This window comes from Sebastes fasciatus, chromosome 10 (assembly GCF_043250625.1).
Source record: "Sebastes fasciatus isolate fSebFas1 chromosome 10, fSebFas1.pri, whole genome shotgun sequence".
Classification (NCBI taxonomy): domain Eukaryota; kingdom Metazoa; phylum Chordata; class Actinopteri; order Perciformes; family Sebastidae; genus Sebastes; species Sebastes fasciatus.
In genome coordinates, this window is record NC_133804.1 from 26,123,276 (window position 1) to 26,143,409 (window position 20,134).

Consider the following 20,134-nt stretch of genomic DNA (forward strand, 5'->3'; position numbering starts at 1 on the left):
CCAAATGAACCAAAGATATGTTCAGTGGTTATGAAGGCAGACTCATTAGAATGAGTCAAATATGTGGCATGAACACAGCTGCACATCAGCTGTATTGTTGTAGCCTGTGGTGCAGCCATGTCAAACCACTGGCATCTTATTTTAAAATCTACGCCAAAGGGACTTTGGAGTCGGAGTGTCTTGCATGGACTTGTCAATAAATCTTATGGGTGTTTCCTAGCTTACACCTCGTATTCATTATAAAATACCAATACACTTGTTGGTCTGTTTACTAATTAATTTTTATGTCTATTGTGTCTAGTCCACTGGTTCCCAGCCTGGGGTCACGACCCCCACTAGGGGTCGCTAACGCTTATATACAGTTGGCCTCTATCTCAGCATTTCATCAATTTCTGTGAAGAAAACTAAAATGTTATTTTTAAAGTTTGGTTTATTCAATATATGAATTTAAAAAAAAATCCAACAGGAAATAATTGTATTAAATGGTCCTAAAAATAACAGAAAAACTCATCTCTGATACAATATATCAAAGTATTCTTATACAACGATTCGTATGATATCTTACGAAAAAGGGTTGTCAGTTTAATCAATGATAGAAAGGGTAAAAGGCTTGGGAGCCACTGAAAGGACTATATATATACACCTTAAATATCTCTGCTGGCTCTACTGGTGGTTGATATAAAAAACACTTTGAAAACAATTATATAAGCCACTTGATGGATGACTTTTGTCCAGGTGGTTTTACGGTACCATGAATACTGAAGTAGTAAATAAGAATCAAACCACAAATCCTTCAGTGTTAGTGCCATGGCCTCTGACGGATGGAAAACTTTTCCCCTCTAACCCTCATCTCTCACCGGATTCCTCTGTAATTCAGCCCTATAAGTCGTCAAAGGGAAGATAAAGATTCCTGGAATCATTTCTTCTTTTCAAACACTTCTGCCTCTCCAAAAGCTTAAAGACGCAGCTGCCAGCAGCCGATGTTTTCAATGCTCTGCAAGCTTCCTCTTTTTTTTGTAAGTGTCACAATGTTGCCTTCTACCTGTCAGTCACATAAGATTAGAGAGACCAGCGAGCTGACATGTTGGACAAACGCAGCGTCACAGGACTGAAAGGTTTAACAGATTAGCCTCTTCTCTCGTGGGAAGACCAACACCCCAGGTATCAATCTTCTCTGTGACTGCACGCTGCAGTCTGGAGGGCTGCGAGCTGGAAACAAATAACGCTGCCGCCTACGGCAGCTAAAGGGACAAATGTTGTTATGCAAAGTGAGCAGAGGAGGGTGACAGGGAAGTGATCACATTTGACGACGCAAAAAATGATGTTATTAATTCACATTTGCCTCTTGACTCCAGTGCATGGAACTATGTTGGATACAGTCAATATCATCATCTACTGTTTGTTGGAGTTCAGATGCATGATGACTTTGCTATTTTTTCTCAACCAGCCTTACTGTATATGCAGGATAACAGACTGAGGCTGGTGCATACCCAACATTTCCACAGTATTGGCTGCAGTTGACAGTTTGTCTTATATCAAGGATTGAACAAGAATCATAGATTATTTATATACATATTAGGGCTGTCAAAGTTAATAAAAAAATGTGTCTTAGCGCCACTAATTTCTTTAACGCATTAATGCAATCGATTTTTCTGAGGTTGTAGCGGATACTGGTATCATATGAAACTACAAAACCTAGCTTGTCGGAGACTAAATAACGCTCCAAATTTACACTAAATTTTGGTTACGAAAAACTGGAATGGTCATTTTCAAAGGCGTCCCTTGACCTCTGACCTCAAGATATGTGAATGAAAATGGGTTCTATGGGTACCCACGAGTCTCCCCTTTACATAGATGCCTGCTTTGTGATAATCACATGCAGTTTGGGGCAAGTTATAGTCAAGTCAGCACACTGACACACTGACAGCTGTTGTTGCCTGTTGGCCTGGAGTTTGCCATGTTATGATTTGAGTATATTTGTTATGTTAAATGCAGTACCTGTGAGAGTTTCTGGACAATATTTGTCGTTGTTTTGTGTTTTTAATTGATTTCCAATAATAATTACATGCATACATTTGTATAAAGCAAGCATATTTGCCCACTCCCATGTTGATTTTTGAGTTTCGTATTAAATACTTGACAAATCTCCCTTTAAGGTACATTTTGAACAGATAAAAAATGTGCGATTAATCACGATTAAATATTTTAATCGATTGACAGCCCTGCAACATATATATTTCTGTGTAGGTTTTCTACTTCCCTATCAGTTCTCAGAATCACGTGGCAGAGTGTTTATCCAATGCATTGGCCAGCGGATTGCTTTGCAAAATACATCAGTGTGTCACAACTCTTCCACACATTACCAGCACTAACACATTGAGCTTAAATTGGGTTCCCGCTGGCCCTGGACAGTCATGGTTTCTGTTTAACTCAACTCGTCCAAACCGCTGTAGCATTTAATGAGCCTGAACCTAATTTAAACCCAATTTAAACCATGACATACAATGTGCCATTGCAGAGTCAAATTCCCCTTCTTTTTATACCTTTAACACTTTTTCACATTGTAGACATAAAGCACATCTTGTCACTGCTGACAACGTTGTTCCCTATGTGTAATTTTCCTGTTTTAGTATTCGTAACCAGGAGTGAGCTTACAAGCTCTTAAATGTCACAGAAAGTGTCTGCTGTGTCAGTATCCAGGCAGTTGGTGCGATGAGGCGGTTTTGGGTGTGGAAGCTACAGTATATACTCTGGCAGAGAAAAAGAAGACTTTCTCAGAGTACAGATCCATCAAAAGTTGAAGCCTGTAGCGATATATTTTCCTGTTGTAACTTCACTGTATTTACTGAATAAATGACCTTTCCTCTCCGTCTCTCTCCATCTCATCTGATGGTTTTCCCGCAGAGTGTATCAGAACCAGAAGTCCCTGCCGTTCTGCCTCCATCCCAGCAGGGTATTGAGGAGCTGTCAGACGCTGTGGCAGGGCTAGGAACAGTGGAGGAGGTCATGAAGTTCCTGGAGCCGGAGCGATGGCAGCTGGATATAGAGGAGTTGTACAAACCTACATGGCATGTGCTGGGGAAATCCTTCATCCTTAATAAGAAGGCCAGAGGTAGGACACTATTAAATGTGTACATTATAATGAAATGAAATACAATAGTGAAGAATACAATGTTTGCAATTACAGTTGCAGTAAACACAAAAGTCATGCATAATCATAAAAAGGTACAATTTGAAAAGATCAATTGCAAAGTTATTTTTTTCGACACGAAGTGATTGTGATCATATCTCTCTGTGTTTTTTTGAGGAGGAGCCGATCTCAATCTGTTGAGGGAGGAAGTTCGGCTGTACAGCTGCACGCCACGCAACTTCTCTGTGTCCTTGCGTGAGGAGCTGAAGAGGACAGATGCCATTTTCTGGCCAAGCTGCCTCTTAGTCAAGCGCTGTGGTGGAAACTGTGCCTGTTGCTCTCACCGCTGCTACGACTGCCAGTGTGTTCCCGCCAGGGTCACGAAGAAATACCACGAGGTAAATGTCAATCTGATCATGACATACAAGGAATCATTTTGTTAATGTTAGTCAGTTTATGATCATACATTTCAGATTTTAGATTTCAAGTTACAGAATAATAATAGACTGATTAACATGACATTTGTTGGGCACATCCATACTTCAACTTTGGAATTCCATGAACCGTTATGTAGTGCCACAATGAGGCCAACTTAACATTTCTAACTCATACAGGTGGAGTCATGGAGAAGTAGGGGGCTGCGGCAACTAATCCTTAGCCGGTCGGGATCAGTGTTGGTGGGTCGATGTTCATTCATCAGGCTCCACCCACTGTACCCATAGAGTCTAGATTGGCTGGCTATGCTTATTCAAATTTTCAGTGGGCGAATGCATGCTAGTGATTGGAGGAGAGTATTACCCATAACGTCCAGTAGAGGGCTCCGCCTGTGCTTATAGAACTAGGGTTACAATAGCGTAACCTTTGTTTTACCCCACACCTGCTGTAGCGGCGAGGCTCGAAGAAAAGTAGTCCTGACATTACAGCACAAATACTATAGTGCTAATATGTCTTTGTCAGCTGTATACTTGGCTTTAAACAAAATGTAAAGGCAGACAGCTGGTATGGCTTGGAAATTGAGATTTGAGAGACAAATGATGAGATTAATCCACTGGTATTATCAAAACTCTTTAGACAAATTATCTTTATGTGCAATTGGTACATTTTGTCCTTTTAGGCCATGCATCAACTGGTTTAATTTCTCAATAACGTGTCCACCGTGCATGCTCTACATGAAATGTTTGCCGTCCAGCTGTTAACTAAAGCATCCTTTGACAGGTTCTACTGTTGAAACACCGGAGCGGTGTCAGAGGCCTGCAGAAGTCCATGACTGATGTGGCCTTGGAGCACCATGAGGAGTGTGCCTGTGTGTGTAAAGATGACTGGGACTGACGTCACACACGTGTAATAGCCGCCACTGGAATCACACGGGACGATAGAAATGAACGTCTGCTGCAACGTTCTGTATCTCATCCACTTCCACTGGGAGCTAACTAGATTGTCCCTTTATCCTGTTGTCCTTTCGCTAATTGGATGAAGCAGAACAGACTGGAATCTAATAAATCTTCTGAATGGATTTGACTGCTGTGGAATACCAATAGTGTGCTCTGAGTGCATTTTTAGAGAGACAAAAAATCCACTGGAGTAGATCTGGACTATTACCTATGTGCTCTGAAGACTATTTTCTCCAGCTCACAGATAAGAACATTGAGGTATTTTTGCCTCGTCTTCTTGAGGTCTCTTTTAAAGTTCAGCCAACGTGGGCTGATAGTGTCATGGAAAATGGGAGCTTCTTTGTTCAAGTACTTTTTTATGTCTATAAGTGAGCTCGCTCCAGCTGCCTTACTCCCTCCGCTCGTCTATTATTACCACCAAGGCAAAGAAAGGTGCTTTTTCATGAGCAGTTTTCCTTTGCTCCCCTCTTGTTTCACCACAGATTTAATCTGCAGCCACGGTATCGCTGAAATGCCTTGCTAATGAGACTGTATTATGTGTAAATATTTCATTTACATTTCCTTTCTGTACTATCGTGCCTTTTTCTACCAAAGATTTTCAAGGAGAAGATACAGATTGCACATGTAGAATCAGTTGGGTGTTGTTCATTACAACAATTCATTCAACCCATCTCAGCAATTTCTGCTTGCTTCAGGAATGCCTCGCCTCAAACAATTCTTGCTACATTTGAGATTGTTCATATTCAATATTTATTTGTTTAATGAAAGGGAAATTTAGGTCCAAAATGTCTTGTTTGTTACACGTGTCACTGTACAGTAGTATTAGCCTCCTGTTTTCATTCTTAGTCATTTTACATTGCCATTGTGTCATGGATGTTTTCAATTTTCTGTATGCCAAAGTTATTTATCTCTTCTTTTGCAATAACTGTTTGTTTATTTCATTGTACTGAACATCAAAAATAAATTCTTCCATTTCTAATTGAAGGTACAGTACTTAGGACTGGTGAACAGTGAACAAACTCAAACACACTAAAGATCTAAAACAATAACAAACAATACACAAATACTCCATTTACCAGAGTCCTAGAGCAAAGATAGGCAATGCTGGAAATGTTTTTAAAGAAAGAAATGATGATAATATTTGGAAAAGATACTATATGTAGTTTATAAGTATAGCAGGTGGGAGAAACTCTGACCATTGGTTGAGAGGTTCTCTGTGAAGCTCAACATCAATCATTCCACAATTCAAATAAGGTGAAATTGCAGAAATGTGGCTCAAGAACCAAACCTTCCACTACAACATATTCCTCTGTGCAACATATTCCTCTGAGCAATATAACAGTTAGTCTTAAATTCATTAGGAGCGGTGGGGGAGGATGGGAAGGTCATATTCATGTTGCTTTGAATTATTAATCTGATTTTCTTTCAACACAAAACAGAGGATTTCATAACAGCGAGTAATTTTCTCTTTGTAACATTTCTCTAAATGCAGCTTACAAGTACTTCACAGAAAATCCACAACAAAGACTTAAAAGAGACCTTGGGTTAACTTAACACAACAGCTGCGTTTACATGCACACTAATATTCCACTATTATTCCGAATATGACAATATTCTGAATTTGTTATGGGTCATGTAAACAGCATTCTGTTTGGATATTAGGCCTTTTTTTAGATGGAGCATTTTCCGAGTAAGACACGTGGGATATGCTGATATTAAAAAAACAGAATATTTTGTGCATGTAAACATAGTCATTGTCACAACCATGGTTTTTCCTTTGTGTCTCCTGTTTTCCCCTGTCTGCCTCTGTTTGTATGTGGTGTTGGCTGACTCTCCATCCTGATTACGACTCATTCACCTCACCTGTCCAGTGTGCACAGCTGCCTTCCATCTACTCATCAACTCCACAGTATATCTACTCCGTTTCTCCATCTGCTCTGTTTCTCCATCTGCTCTGTTTCAACTCTTGAAGTAGATTCAAGTCTCAGGCCTTCTCTAGTGGTTCTTCTTGTGAGGTTATTGTTGCAGTGTTGTTGTTTCTCTGCCTGTTCCTCCAGTGTCCTATGATCACTGCATTCCCGTCTGCTTTCCAGCCTACCTATAACCTGCCCACTTCGCCTCTGCTTTGCTCTAGTCCAGCCACGCTCCAGCATTCCTCCATTACTCATTATTCCCGCCTGCAAACCTCTGGACATTTATTTCCCCATCTCCAGCTTCCAACCTCAGCAATAAATCCCATTCTCTTAAAACCTCTCTCCCTATGTCTGTGTTTGGGTCCTCCCTCACCGATCACAACACATATACAAAAAATGAATAATGGAAATTGAAGTAGAAACAAAATTAAACAAAATGATTAACTACCTTAATTAAGGACCATAATTTAAATAGTTTTCCAAGTATTACTCAGCTGTAAATGGAAATGAGGCGCAACACTATCTAAAGAGCGGTCTAACAAGATTATCATGTGTTTATTTTGTTTTCAAATTTTTGCCATTCAATGCTTTAGTTGTACTAATGATTATCTACAGTAAAGAGTTCGGGCCCCCAGTTTGTATTGTGAACTTTTAACATGGCATCATCTGCATAGAAATGTAACAAAAGTTAATGTTTCCAAGGTGGCGTATCCCACAGGTTTGTTCTGATGGGACTCTTCAATGCTTCAATTTTGTAGCAAAATCTCAGCTAAAGGTCAAGTGAGTTGTCAAAGTGCCCCTCTTGTGTGACCACATAGGGCAAAAATTAACCCTTGCCTCTATCCTAAATACCAATCTTGAACCACTTGACTCTGATTTTGCATAATTGCATAAAGGTGCAGAGATAAAGATAAGCCTTCAGTTCATTTAACAATGAGCTGAATTATTAAAAGGAACCATCAGGAAGTGTTAATTAAAGAATCAGGAAACCTTTAGATTGCCAAATCTTTTTTTTTTCTTCTTCCGTGTGTTGTTGAAGAAGTTGAGACTTGGCTGACAATATTGGCTTTGTGCAGGAATGAGTAAGCCTGTAAGAGAGTAAAGTAAAGTAAGAGAGATAATGACTTAACTTGCTACTAACCTCGTACTTGTGAGTTACTCATTTTTTTTTCTGATATCACCTTTTAACCTATAAGCATTACCTTAAAACCTAAAGAGTGAGCACTGTTCCCCCTTAAGCCTTATTAGTTTTTTTCTTTGTTTCACTAGCTCCTTATCAGACACTCAGCAGCGTTGTTCATCCTCCCCCTTGGCCATCAGGTCACCCAGGAGGAGGTTCTCATTTGTCCATCTCACGCTGCTGTCCTGGCCAATTACTCTGATCTAATGTGCGCCCTGGCAGGCATCTGCGGTGACGCCAGATGCTACTGCATAAAGCCTCCGGCTCCCAGTTCCCACTGTGGTTTTTGTAATATTAAACAGACTGCCTTCCTTAGTTGGTGCAGTGTTTCTTTTCAGAGGAAACCTCACTGCATTGGCACAAGATGTGACACAGCATGGGCAGTTGGTCTGGTTCTTTGTGTGTTTGTGTATGCGTGAGACTGTGTATGGATGTGTGCAGCTATAATCCACCACTTATCGCTGCCACCCATCACCCACATGCACCCACTGCTCATTGCCTCCTTCGCTGTGAAACCAAAAGCAGCCTCAGTCAGGCTACACCGCAGCATCACGGTGCAATTTAAGTGTCTCTACTTAACGCAAGAAACTACATTTTAATTCATTTGGTCTCAGAGGAAAAATAAACTCTTAACCTGCACTCAACTTAGAAGTGTTGCTCAACTTGTGGGATGGACAGAAAAAGTATAGAGCAGTGTGAATAGAAACTCAAACTTTTCTAACAGGAAATCCAACCTGCACTGACACTGTGCAGACGAGAGGTGCAGACACTACACCAGTGGTTGCTAAGCCCAGCAGACGTTACCCAAATAACAAAAAGTTGAATCTCACTCACTGGCTGAAGTCTTTGAAAGCTTTTGGAGTTCGACACTTGCTCTGACCAAAGGTTGAGGCACAATGACAGTCTCTTTCTGCCTCCTCTACACATGACTCATCTCGACAATAGACGCAACACACTCCAACATCTCCTCCTACAAAAGACTTGTTAAATGAAATCACAGGACTGACCTCTAATAAATTACAGGTTTGACCTTTTCCTCTGCATATCCGAAGAGCTGAAAAGATGGAGCCTCCTACACTTCTATACACATCATTGGAGAAAATAATAAATCCAACCTCCAGTGCATCAAAGATGTAAGAGTTGTCCCTGACATTGTTCTGTCAATGGAAAGTGTGGAGGTTGCATCGTTATTATTATCTTATCTGGTTCCTTTACTGCGTTGTACAAATCCATTTGAATTTATCAGTCACAGTTTTGAAAAATATATGATTCAATCTGAATAAAACATGTATGTGTGTATTGGGAATGGATAATAGGTTTGTGAAACAACGACAAATGCGAGGCGGTAGGTCCTGGGTGCACAGACTGTGTGGGAGTCTCCAAGAGCACCTGTTCTTTTATGAGCGGCAGCACAAATTACTGAAAAGGCTGGTTGAAGGTGAATATAAATCAGAGGGTGTGTTGATTAATAGGCACACTGTCAGCCAGTCACATTACTGGACACGTTGCTCTGAAACAGCTGTGCCAATCACAGGGAAGCATGACAACAATAGGTCGGCAAATGGAAAGGATCTTCTGCAGGAAATCGTATTGTTGTGAGAGAGGCCTAATGTGAACACACAGCACTGCAAATCTTCAGCCAAAGGTGTGTGTTTCATCTAATCTGTATACAACAATGATAGAAATAAATGACAAAAAAAATATTTTTTAAAAAGTGTTTCAACAGTGGACAACTCCAGGGTCTGAGAAGTGAGGCCAATGCAGAAGTGCCTTAAACTTGCATTATTTCTAACAGCCAGCAGGGGGCGACTCCTCTGGTTGCAAAAAGAAGTCTGATTGTATAGAAGTCTATGAGAAAATGAGCCTACTTCTCACTTGATTTATTACCTCAGTAAACATAGTAAACATGAGTTTATGGTCTAAATCACTAGTTTCAAGTCTTCTTCAATACAGCATGATGTTCATTTAGTAAATTATGGCCCCATTTAGATTAAAATAGACCATAAAGCAGGGGATGCTTTAGGGCGTGGCTATCTTGTGACTGACAGGTCGCTATCACAGCATTGTCCCATCTGGGTGTTGTCCGTGTTTTCGAACTTTAACCCTTTCACAGTGTGTTTTCAGTTCATGAAAGTAAATTATAACCTTTTTGGCTCCTGAAAACGTCTTATTCAGCGTTCAGTTGTACTTAGCTCCACCCTCTCGTGTCACTTCTGGTTGTAAAAAAAATCAACATGGCGACGGCCAGTTACCAAGATGTTGACGGCCAAAATGCCAAACTCGAGGCTTCAAACTGGTAGTAGACAAACCAATGGGTGAAATCGCGGTGACTACGTCCACTTCTTAGATTGTAGAAATGTCTGGCTGCACGCATTATCATTCTGGTATAGGGAAAAAAACGCTCTGGCTTGTTTGTATTTCTTTAAGCCAGTCACAATCATCTTGGGCGGGGCTAACCACAGGATGCAGCGACGTTGCCTTTGCAAAACAGTAACACACAGATAGCTGAAGGGGAGAATGCCACATGAAATACACGGCCAATGGCAGGCTTATACCCACGGTCTACAACCAGAATCAAACTATATGATAGCATCGATCCAACAATATTTCAGTTTTCATTTTGCTGTATCTCACGTAATAAATGGTCACATCGGAAAGTAAAATGTGCTGCAACAGTCTTTGCACCGTTAAAAAAAAGTTGGAAAGTAGGCTGTGACAGACTTCACGTAATGTTGTCAAAAGTCTTCAGTGATTTCTGATAGAGAACCGGCAAATGAACGTCAGGATGGCACCCTCTTCTTTAGATTCACTTTTGTTCACTGGCTTCCTTTCTGCTTGTGTTGCAGAATATTGAGAATAAACTATATATGCCACTCTTGTCTGTTCCCAAGAGCTTAAAAACCCCTCTGGCCCTGTCTCAAATCTCAACCACTAGCACTTTAGCCAGGAACAACTGTGGTCATGCAGTTTCCACTTATCTCTGTCATTTCCCATCACTGCAAACTATTCCCAGTGTTGCTAAATGTGCATATGCACTACCTCCAAATATATGGATCTAAATTTACCTTCAAAGAAAACTGACATTTCAATTCCCACTCACCTAACAATCAAGGGGTATTGTGACATTTGTATGTTTTTGTATTTATTCTCCCTGAAGTGGCATGCAAGTGCTGTTGGCATGCCCCCAATAAAAACACGGGTCACCCACTGCTGCAAGTGCATAGTTAGCTGTGCCTGTACGGAGAATGCTAATGATGCCAACAAGACATTTTAGGAGCAATAAACAGATACAGATATAGAAGCTTATCTTTCACCAGACAGATGTCTGAACAACTACATTTGAAAATGCCAAAGTGTCCCTGCAAACAAACTCAAAAGAACATATTCAGTTCATCATCTATGCTGCATACAAAAAAGTAGATGTGATCCAGAAAATGATGTGTTACAGTCCTGTCCTATTTTCCTTCAAGTCACATTGTTGCATCTACAAGAGGAACATCTTGAAAGATTCACTACAGCCTTTGCAGAGCCCTAACATTTGCAACCATCCATCTCCTACAACTGGCATCTGACTATAAATTTCGACATGCAGCCAGGGAATCGATCGCAACTCGGTCGTTTATAACCGTGCTGGGTCTTTGAGCACTGACTGATGGGGGAAAATATGGCAGCCCCCATCCAGATGACATCTCCAGCATCCCTAATTGGTTCACAGTATATGGAGGGAAAGGCCAAATTGACGGGTGCATGTTATGTTTTGATAATTATAGGGTGCTGCAGTAGCGGTTTTCGGAGAACCGTCTGTTGTTGCTGGGAATGTAAGGTCCTCGACTTTAGTGTAGTATTAATCATGGGTCAGGAAATCATTTAGGAAGCAGCCCAGCAGAGGAGAGCTCCACGTTAAATATACTGTAGGTTGAATCATTTGACAGATGTCTCCCATTTCAGCCTTCATCTCCTCATTACGTCGAACGTTTAACCACTCCGCGTTACCACACCGAGATGAAAGGTTTTTACTCTGAACTCTGTAATACACTATACATTAAACATCCTGCCATACATCAAATAGTGAAGTGTACAGTATATACAACAATTTTACCAAACTGAGAAACCACAGGCAAAGTAGAGTGCTATACCTGAATATACTAAAACTACTAGAAAGTTCAACATTTAGATGTCATTCCCACGGCATCAAATACAGAGGCTTTGTCCCGCCATAGTACCGCCATGCATGTCACCCTTTAGCACCATTATGAAGCGCACCAGGCTTCCCATTAACTACAATGTAAACCCATCAGTAAACGCTCAGAGAAAGTGTACCGGGAGTGACTGTGGTTGTGTAGTTGAAAGAGCAAAAAGATACAATTTCATCCATCATCTTTCATTCAAGAGACCGCTGCTTTTGTCCCGTGCGTTTAGTTTCACTTTCACATTACAATCAGCTGTTCGTTTGTGTCGTGTTCACAACATTCAGTTTCATATTCAATTTACAAACGTAGTAGTGTTAAGCCCAACCATTTAGTTTTTTCCTGAAAGTAACCAAGTGGTTTTGTTGCCTAAACCTAAAGTGACGCTAAGGGTAATTAAGCGGATTTGTTGCCTAAACCTAAAGTGACGCTAAGGGTAACTAAGTGATTTTGTTGCCTAAACCTAAAGTGACGCTAAGGGTAATTAAGCGGTTTTGTTGCCTAAACCTAAAGTGACGCTAAGGGTAACCAAGTGGTTTTGTTGCCTAAACCTAAAGTGACGCTAAGGGTAACGAAGTGGTTTTGTTGCCTAAACCTACAGTAACGCTAAGGGTAACGAAGTGGTTTTGTTGCCTAAACCTACAGTAACGCTAAGGGTAACGAAGTGGTTTTGTTGCCTAAACCTAAAGTGATGCTAAGGGTAATTAAGCAGTTTTGTTGCCTAAACCTACAGTAACGCTAAGGGTAACGAAGTGGTTTTGTTGCCTAAACCTAAAGTGATGCTAAGGGTAACTAAGTGGTTTTGTGGCCTAAACCTAAAGTGACGCTAAGGGTAATTAAGCGGTTTTGTTGCCTAAACCTAAAGTGACGCTAAGGGTAATTAAGCGGTTTTGTTGCCTAAACCTACAGTAACGCTAAGGGTAACGAAGTGGTTTTGTTGCCTAAACCTAAAGTGATGCTAAGGGTAACTAAGTGGTTTAGTTGCCTAAAGTGATGCTAAGGGTAACTAAGTGGTTTTGTTTCCTAAACCTAAAGTGATGCTAAGGGTAACTAAGTGGTTTTGTTGCCTAAACCTAAAGTGACGCTAAGGGTAACTAAGTGGTTTTGTTGCCTAAACCTAAAGTGACGCTAAGGGTAACTAAATGGTTTTAATGCCAAAAATAAAGTGATGCCCAGAGGTGTGACGAGTTGAGATGAGAACGTGTTGGTAGCAACCATCAACAATTTTCAAAAGTCATCAGGTGTAAATTGTGTTGAGTCTGGCAGGTTGTCACCTCCCCTGCCTCAATCGTATCATGTCACTCTCAAACCGCTTAGCAAATGCCATCAGACTGAGACTTTATCCCCGAGCCCCTCTGGGCCACTGAGAGTGTGTGAGCTTCATTCACGTCACAGCATATCTCATACAATACACACACACGACACGGTGGCAGCGTTGTAGATATACCGACAATCCGGGACATGATGAGCTCTGACAAGCCTCTCACAGCTGACGCTGTTACTCACAGACGTCCAACCCTGCCGACGGCCATAAGGGAAATGCATCATTAATAGAGAGCGAGGTCAAAAGTCACGGGTTCCTCTGCCATCCAGTTAATTGGCAGTGTGCTTTGCTAACCCTGGAGGAACACTCTAATGATGAATTCAAACTAAGGGGAAGGAAGCTCATTCTTTTTTTAGTCTTTGTCATGCTATTTTAATATTCTGAAGGGCAAAAATAAAAGTATTAACTATAATTTAAGGGAATAAAAGAAATGTTTCTCGGAGTAAAACTATAGATGCTTGGGCTCACAGTCAAACAGAATGTATTAGGATGAACAGAAATAGTCCAATTCAACAATTGTTGTGCCCTCAGTATCTAACCTAATGGAAAGGGGTTTCACATGTGGTAATGACGGTGAAATTGTCAGAATGAACTGTGCACAAGCCACAGCAGCCATTTTTAGATGTCATAGCAAAAAAAAGCACAGGTAATTAATAATGTTCATTATGACTTCTTTTTATTATTTATTTATTATTGTATTTAGATGTGCCAGTTGTGTGCATGCCGACTCATTGACATAGACGCATCATTAATGTTTATGATTACACCTGTGATTTACCTGATAAGTCAAACTGTCTTCTGGGAAAAAAGCGCATATACAGCTAAACACATATTTAAAAGCTGAGCACTAAAGTTGTAAATGTTAAAATACACAGCCTGAATTTAAGGGCCGTAATGATATGTTGTGAGCACGTAGGTGATGCATGCATGCTCCATAAGGCCCTACTATAGGTGGTAAAGGTCACATGATGTCCCAGGGGTCTGTGGGTAATCATTCACTTGGAACTCCCTGTGGGACCCGGATCCCAACAATCCTCTGACACTGACTGATATCCAAGTGGATTCTCTGTGACACTTCAGGGTGTCCAAGGAGCTGATATCCTCTTTTCTTCTGAAAACCTAAATACATAAAGATATGTTAGTTTTATGTGTTGGACATTTAATATGTGTTTGAATTATATGTTTTGTTGTGTTAAGATTAAATTAACCGCATCGATGTGGCTCGGATGGTAAAGAATGACTCATATTTTGTGTAAAGCACATAATTGCCTTGTGTTAGTGTAGATAATTGCCACATGCTGTGCTACCTGCTGAAATGAGAACAGTGCTGACTGATTAGGTGATTTTATTCAAACAATGCAAAGGTTATATATATGGCCGTGGAAGAAGCATGAATGTTAAACATACAAAGGAGAGCTGATTTTTACTAACTTTTGAGATCAAGTTTTAGTTTCACTTTTGCATCACGCTGCCTTCATTTATAATTAATTCACAAAAAAAAATAAAAGCATGGGTGTCATGCTGGGATAGATACACAATCTGCCCAACAGTGTCACTTCTTTATAAGGTAGCCACAGTGTGACTGCCTCCTTTAGGCTGCATTCACACAAGATCAGGTGTTGCGGCAGTGTGGGAGAGTCAGGGCCGATTGACTGTGACGAGTACCGTTTGTTCCCTCATGGTTGGGTCGTACAGCTCTGGATCGCCGGTTACGTGATTGCCCGTGCAGCGTGACGTCGGGTTGCATTTCTCCAAAAGCTGATTCTGTTTCTACTTTTCTGTCGTAGGCCGCTGTGTTTTTTCGGCACCCCCTCTCTTTTTCTGGTATACTAAATAGTATGGTAGTAAGGGTATTGGAATGCAGACATCTAGAAACAGTGAATGGTGTTCCCTGCGCATTTTTTGAAGACATATTATACCTGCCCTGTGCTTTGCCTCTGCAAAGCTCTGTGCCCTACGAAGAGCAAATTACTTATCATGCGAAGGCAGCTTATAGAGAGAGAGAGAGAGAGCTCACTGCTGCTCAATGTTAGCTTTTACATCTGAGTATTCCCTAAACACAAGGTCTCTCTCACACACTAGACAGAGATTGATGGTTTCTAATGCCACTTTATGTTTCTTTCTGAGGGTGAAAGGGTGACCAGGTACCATATGTAAACAAGACTTTTTCCAGGTAGTGTTATTTTAGAGATGTGTAAGAGGTTCTTAAGCTGCACGGCATGGATCATCATGATGAAAAAGGACAAAATCAAGAAAAATGTGCACAATATCATGATATTTTTAAACGGATATTACAAAGCATAAAAGAGATTAGTAGAACTAATCTTCACTGTTATCTACAAAGTTCTCAGAAATGCCCTAAAGTTAAAACTTTGGCATAAAATGTACTAAAAAGATGGCACACATAGTTAAATTAGGAGGAACTGTTTCTAATTGCAGTATCTTCTTGTGAAATTGCGATGTTGAAATATGTCATATTCACTGAAGACCCCTTTGTTGGATAAAAGAAACGTACGGGATTGTGTGAAAGGGTTTAAAGTTTGCTTTGCATTTCAAGAGCCGAGCATTAGATCATGGATCGTGTGCAGAAAGCACCGGAGACTCTGACCATCACTGAATTATTTTCTTTTCTACACGCCTGGGCTTGCCCCATTGCCTCACTTTGAGTCACACGCACAAATGGGCCGAGTCAAATGGTTTACGCGTCCTGTTTTCTTTTTTCGACACTGTTTGAAATGAGGGTCACAGACCACATGTGAGGCACAACACAGGTCCCAGTCAGCAGTCCTTTAAATGTCCCATTCATGTCGAGGCACGGCTGAGCCGGTTCTTAAAAATCTACTCGACTGATGTGGTCACTGGGAAAAAAGAAAAAAAACACAACGGACGGGGTCAGTTTACGCTTCGTCCGGTAGCGAAGGTGTACAAATTTAGGAAACCAGCCTTGGCTGATGACATGGGGCGTCTTCTTTCCTGCATACTTTTCCAGTCATTCAGCTTCTGGAAAAACCTCAACACAACATCGCTCATAATTATACGAGGTACCGGTGAACACCCAACATCAGTGCTGATAGCATCAGCGCAGCACTAATCTGAAGCAAATGTTTGTCTTTGCGCAAACTAGAAATTAAAGGCAGCCCTTATATCCTGTTTGATTTAATGAGACACACGTCAAAGGAGAGCTCTGAATAAGTCCGCCTCTCTGTGTTTCCTCTCTCTGTTAACAATGTGGACAAGTATTTCAAATTAAGTCCTGAGTGAAGCTAAAATAAACTCTCCCATCGCATAACCTTATAAACATAGAGCGGCCGGCCTCCTTTTAAGGAAGAAAGAACAATGTTTGAACATACCACCATTTCTGAAACAAAATGGGGCAACATGTACTTTGAAGGGAGACCAAAGACAACATTGGATGCCAACTGTTTGTCTCTCCTGCCAATCTCTTAAACTAACTCAGCCTCTTTCTACTTTTTACATCTTTAAACTCAGTACTACATTATACCACAACCTTTTTTTTTCTTGGTTGCTTACATTTTCCCTTTTCAGTTTATGTTCTGTAGTAACATTTTTATCTACAAATGCCCAGTTTGGTCTTAAAGGGTGCGCTTGACTTTGACCACCAGCTGAGTTCCTGAAAGGAGCTTGGTACATATCTTCACTTGTGATTATTTAAAGGCTGTGAGGAGCCTGTGGGGTAAACTCAGTAACCTCAAACTCTTCATTCATGTTCCTATAATAGGCAAAGTGATTCCTTTTTGACAGCTTTGACTAATATCAAAATTTGTGTAGACGGGTTTTATTATTTCTGCAGGAGATTATGTATTCGGTCGTATGTGTGTGTGTGTGTGCATCTCTGCGTCTGTCTGTCAGCGGCTAATCTCGCATATTGCTGGTACCATTAGCATAATATTTTTTCTGCTCATTCATGACTGTATGTTCTAGGACCTCTCGTGGTTGCAGTGATACATACTTTTTGAAAACATAGATTATTGACAACATATTTTCTTTTATTGTTTTATACCGTCACTGACTGATGACTCTTTACTACTCTTAACCGACCAGTAGGGGCTGCAAGTGATCAACAACTGCTTCAGCTTGGACTCTTGTTTCCACTGTGGATTACAAATTGTTCCTCCCTTGATTTGCACACCTAAGTAAGACAATTGCATGTATGTATGGATGGATTGATGACTATCACTTAGCAAATGACAAACTGAACCAAGCGCTGACTACAACAGAGCTTATCTTCTCATGTCGGTAGGAGGAGAGCTAGTTTAGCTGTTAGCAGCCAGTGGAAGTACTACGGTGTGATTGGCTAAGAGAGCTAACAGCTAATGTAACTGAAGGTTTCTGTTCAGAGGAAGCATTAAACAGCCAACATGAAGCGTTACATAGTGAACTCCAGTTTAGCTGCATGGAGCTGATGCAGACATATGCGTTTTGAGCGACACGTGCGAGTGAAAAACGTGACAATTGTGGTTTGCATTCATCCGATCAAACATCACAGCAACAACTCTGAGTGCATCATTTTTTACTGGCTTATCCTTTGCTTCTGTTACCGTACAGAAGGTGTGTCGAAGTTGTACTTATCTATGGTGACAAACTTTAAAGTCATACCAAGATCAGTGTAATTTATGACGATGCTATTGAAGAAATTGTGGTTGGTTGCATTCTGATTTTCAACTGAAACTGAAAGGTCAGACTGAACCTGCACCTCCTTCCAAAAAGAGATAGTCTAACCTCAAATAGACCAAAGTGTTTGTCAAACAACTGTGTCATGACACACCAGGCCAGATTACCGATGAGCCTACTAACCTTATTTGACAGACTGAGTATTGCAACTTATCCACATTAAATATAGATCATTATAACATTTGGTGTTTCTCTGATCAGTTATTCAGTCACAGCAGGCCAGCGGGCATATGTAGCAGGTTAAATGTGAATATATAATATTGAGTTACACCTTCCAGTGGGTTTTTCAGTGCTATATATGCAGTGAGAGATTTTACTTGGTAAACATGAGTCAATGCGACTGTATGCTCCAAATTGAGGCGAAACAAGGCTGCTGTGAAATGGGACAATCCTTATTGAGCTGTTATGATGTCTACTGTCTAGAAATGCAGACATTTTGGAAGATCCAGTCCCTGAACTGGGACACAGCTATTGTTTAAGTGAACACTCCACTTTCCATCAAATGCAACTGAGACTTCTGAGTGTTTGTTATTGTTCTGAGTAATGTCTGCAAACACGCCCTGATACTGGATGTTGAAAATCCACCATGTTCCAAATTGCTCCCCAGATCTCTGGACATATTGTGAACATCAAATTAAATGAATAGCTATTTTGATTACTGCAGTGTGAAAATCAAAAGATACCATAACTTCACAACAGTCCTATGGTATATGTCCACCTGCTTGAAGTAGATTTTTTTAACTAAATATTAACTAAGAATCTCTTCTTGCCTCCTCAAGTTTCTCTGGAATCCTTATTAAATGATAAAACTGCAACCACAGTTACTGCAATTCATATTGCAAACAATTGCATCATGTTTTTGTCGGTAATGCGGTGCAGCTGTGGTGGTTATCCAGTAGAGAGGATAATTTTGGTAAATTGATGCTATCCTTTGTTGCCGGTGGTCTTCCATTTTTCCAATGAAGACATTTGTCACGACCTATTGAGAGATTTCCAATCAGGATTTCAATATAGGTTGAAGAGGAACAAGCTTTGATGTCAGAATGACAAAATGCAGCCCTCAATATAAAAGTTTGCCTTGGTTTCTCTTTTCTCTTGAGACTATCTTGCATTTAGTGCACTGCATGGATTTTATACTCTATCAACTACTGCAGTTTTCCTCGTAAAAATGTCTTTGAAGTCTGACTCAGATAAGATCAAACATTCTAATATAAAAACTGTTACAGAATTATTAAATATAGGACGTATCAAAAAAAAAAATAATAATATATCCACCCGCTCTTTGTCTGAAAAGGCATCAAAGCCTCCTGACTCCCCCAGGTATTGGCTTGAATAGGTTAAAGTAGCATGATAGGACTTGTGCATCAGTGATGTACCACCGCTGGCTGACAAAAGTCACGGATCTCCAACAAGCAAACTTTTTTTTGCAGAGAGCAGAAAGAGTTTCTCAGTGAAATCATTCAACAAGTTTGAAGAGCTTGAGGTTAATAAATGCCACAAAAACAAATGGGTAATCTGTTCAAGAACACTTTTGTGCTTTCGTTTCTGTAGCAACACAACATTTTCTGTGTGCCGAGCCACCCACCAACCCATAGAAACATTCAACAAGAGATCAACTTTGTCATCAAGCTCTGCATGATGGCATGGCGAATAAAAAAATTATTTTTTTGCAACTGTATTTCCTTTTTCCAGTGGCACAGTTGTTAAATAGATTATTCCTAATAGTTGTATTTTGACATTGGCAAAGCCTTTAAGTCGAGTCTTGGCCTTCTGTAATTTATATTGACTGTTCAACGAACAAGCACTGACTTCACTTTACATCTAACTATGATTTTTGCAGCTTGCACACTGTACATGCACGGCACTGCATGAAGTTGACGGGGCGTAGAGGCCGTTTTCATCCGAAAGCTCTGTGTGCCAAATAACTGCAGCTTAAATGAGGCTGTTTTTATTGGCTCCTTAGCGCTTGGCTCACGGAGAGTTTAGCTTCGAGCAGGCATGGCCCCGCAGTGTCTTAAATAGCTTGTGAGGTCCTGACTTTGCTTTCAACTTCACTACAGCGAGTGAGTCGCTTTGTAATTATTTCAACCGCGAAACAATTATTTACATTCCATCTAATTGATAAAAGCTTCACCTCCACATGTGTTTGGGTTTTTTACGACACTTCATGATGCACGAGGTGCTACCAGCTCATACCACTCAACCCTCGTAATGCTTCTGCTGAATATTACTGTGGCAAATGTGATGGGACGTTTCATTTATGAAGACCCAGGCTCAGCTACCTCATTCACCACTTAATGCATCTGTGGTGGGAGTC

At 40.6% G+C, this 20,134-nt stretch overlaps 1 protein-coding gene and 1 long non-coding RNA gene across 3 annotated transcripts in view; both read left to right on the top strand.

Annotated features, from left to right (window-relative positions):
• Positions 1-5,500, top strand: part of pdgfc (platelet derived growth factor c) — a 54,115-nt gene extending 48,615 nt beyond the window's left edge. The window contains exons 4-6 of one of the 2 annotated variants that reach the window (XM_074649188.1): positions 2,905-3,112; positions 3,311-3,528; positions 4,346-5,500. In XM_074649188.1, coding sequence (XP_074505289.1) covers positions 2,905-3,112; positions 3,311-3,528; positions 4,346-4,459 — 540 coding nt within the window. In that variant the 3' untranslated portion in view covers positions 4,460-5,500. Of the gene's footprint in view, positions 1-2,904; positions 3,113-3,307; positions 3,529-4,345 lie in introns of both variants that reach the window. The other variant, XM_074649187.1, reaches the window with a different exon arrangement.
• LOC141775628 (uncharacterized) overlaps positions 1-20,134 on the top strand; it is a 112,449-nt gene that overhangs the window by 57,205 nt on the left and 35,110 nt on the right. The window lies entirely within an intron of this gene.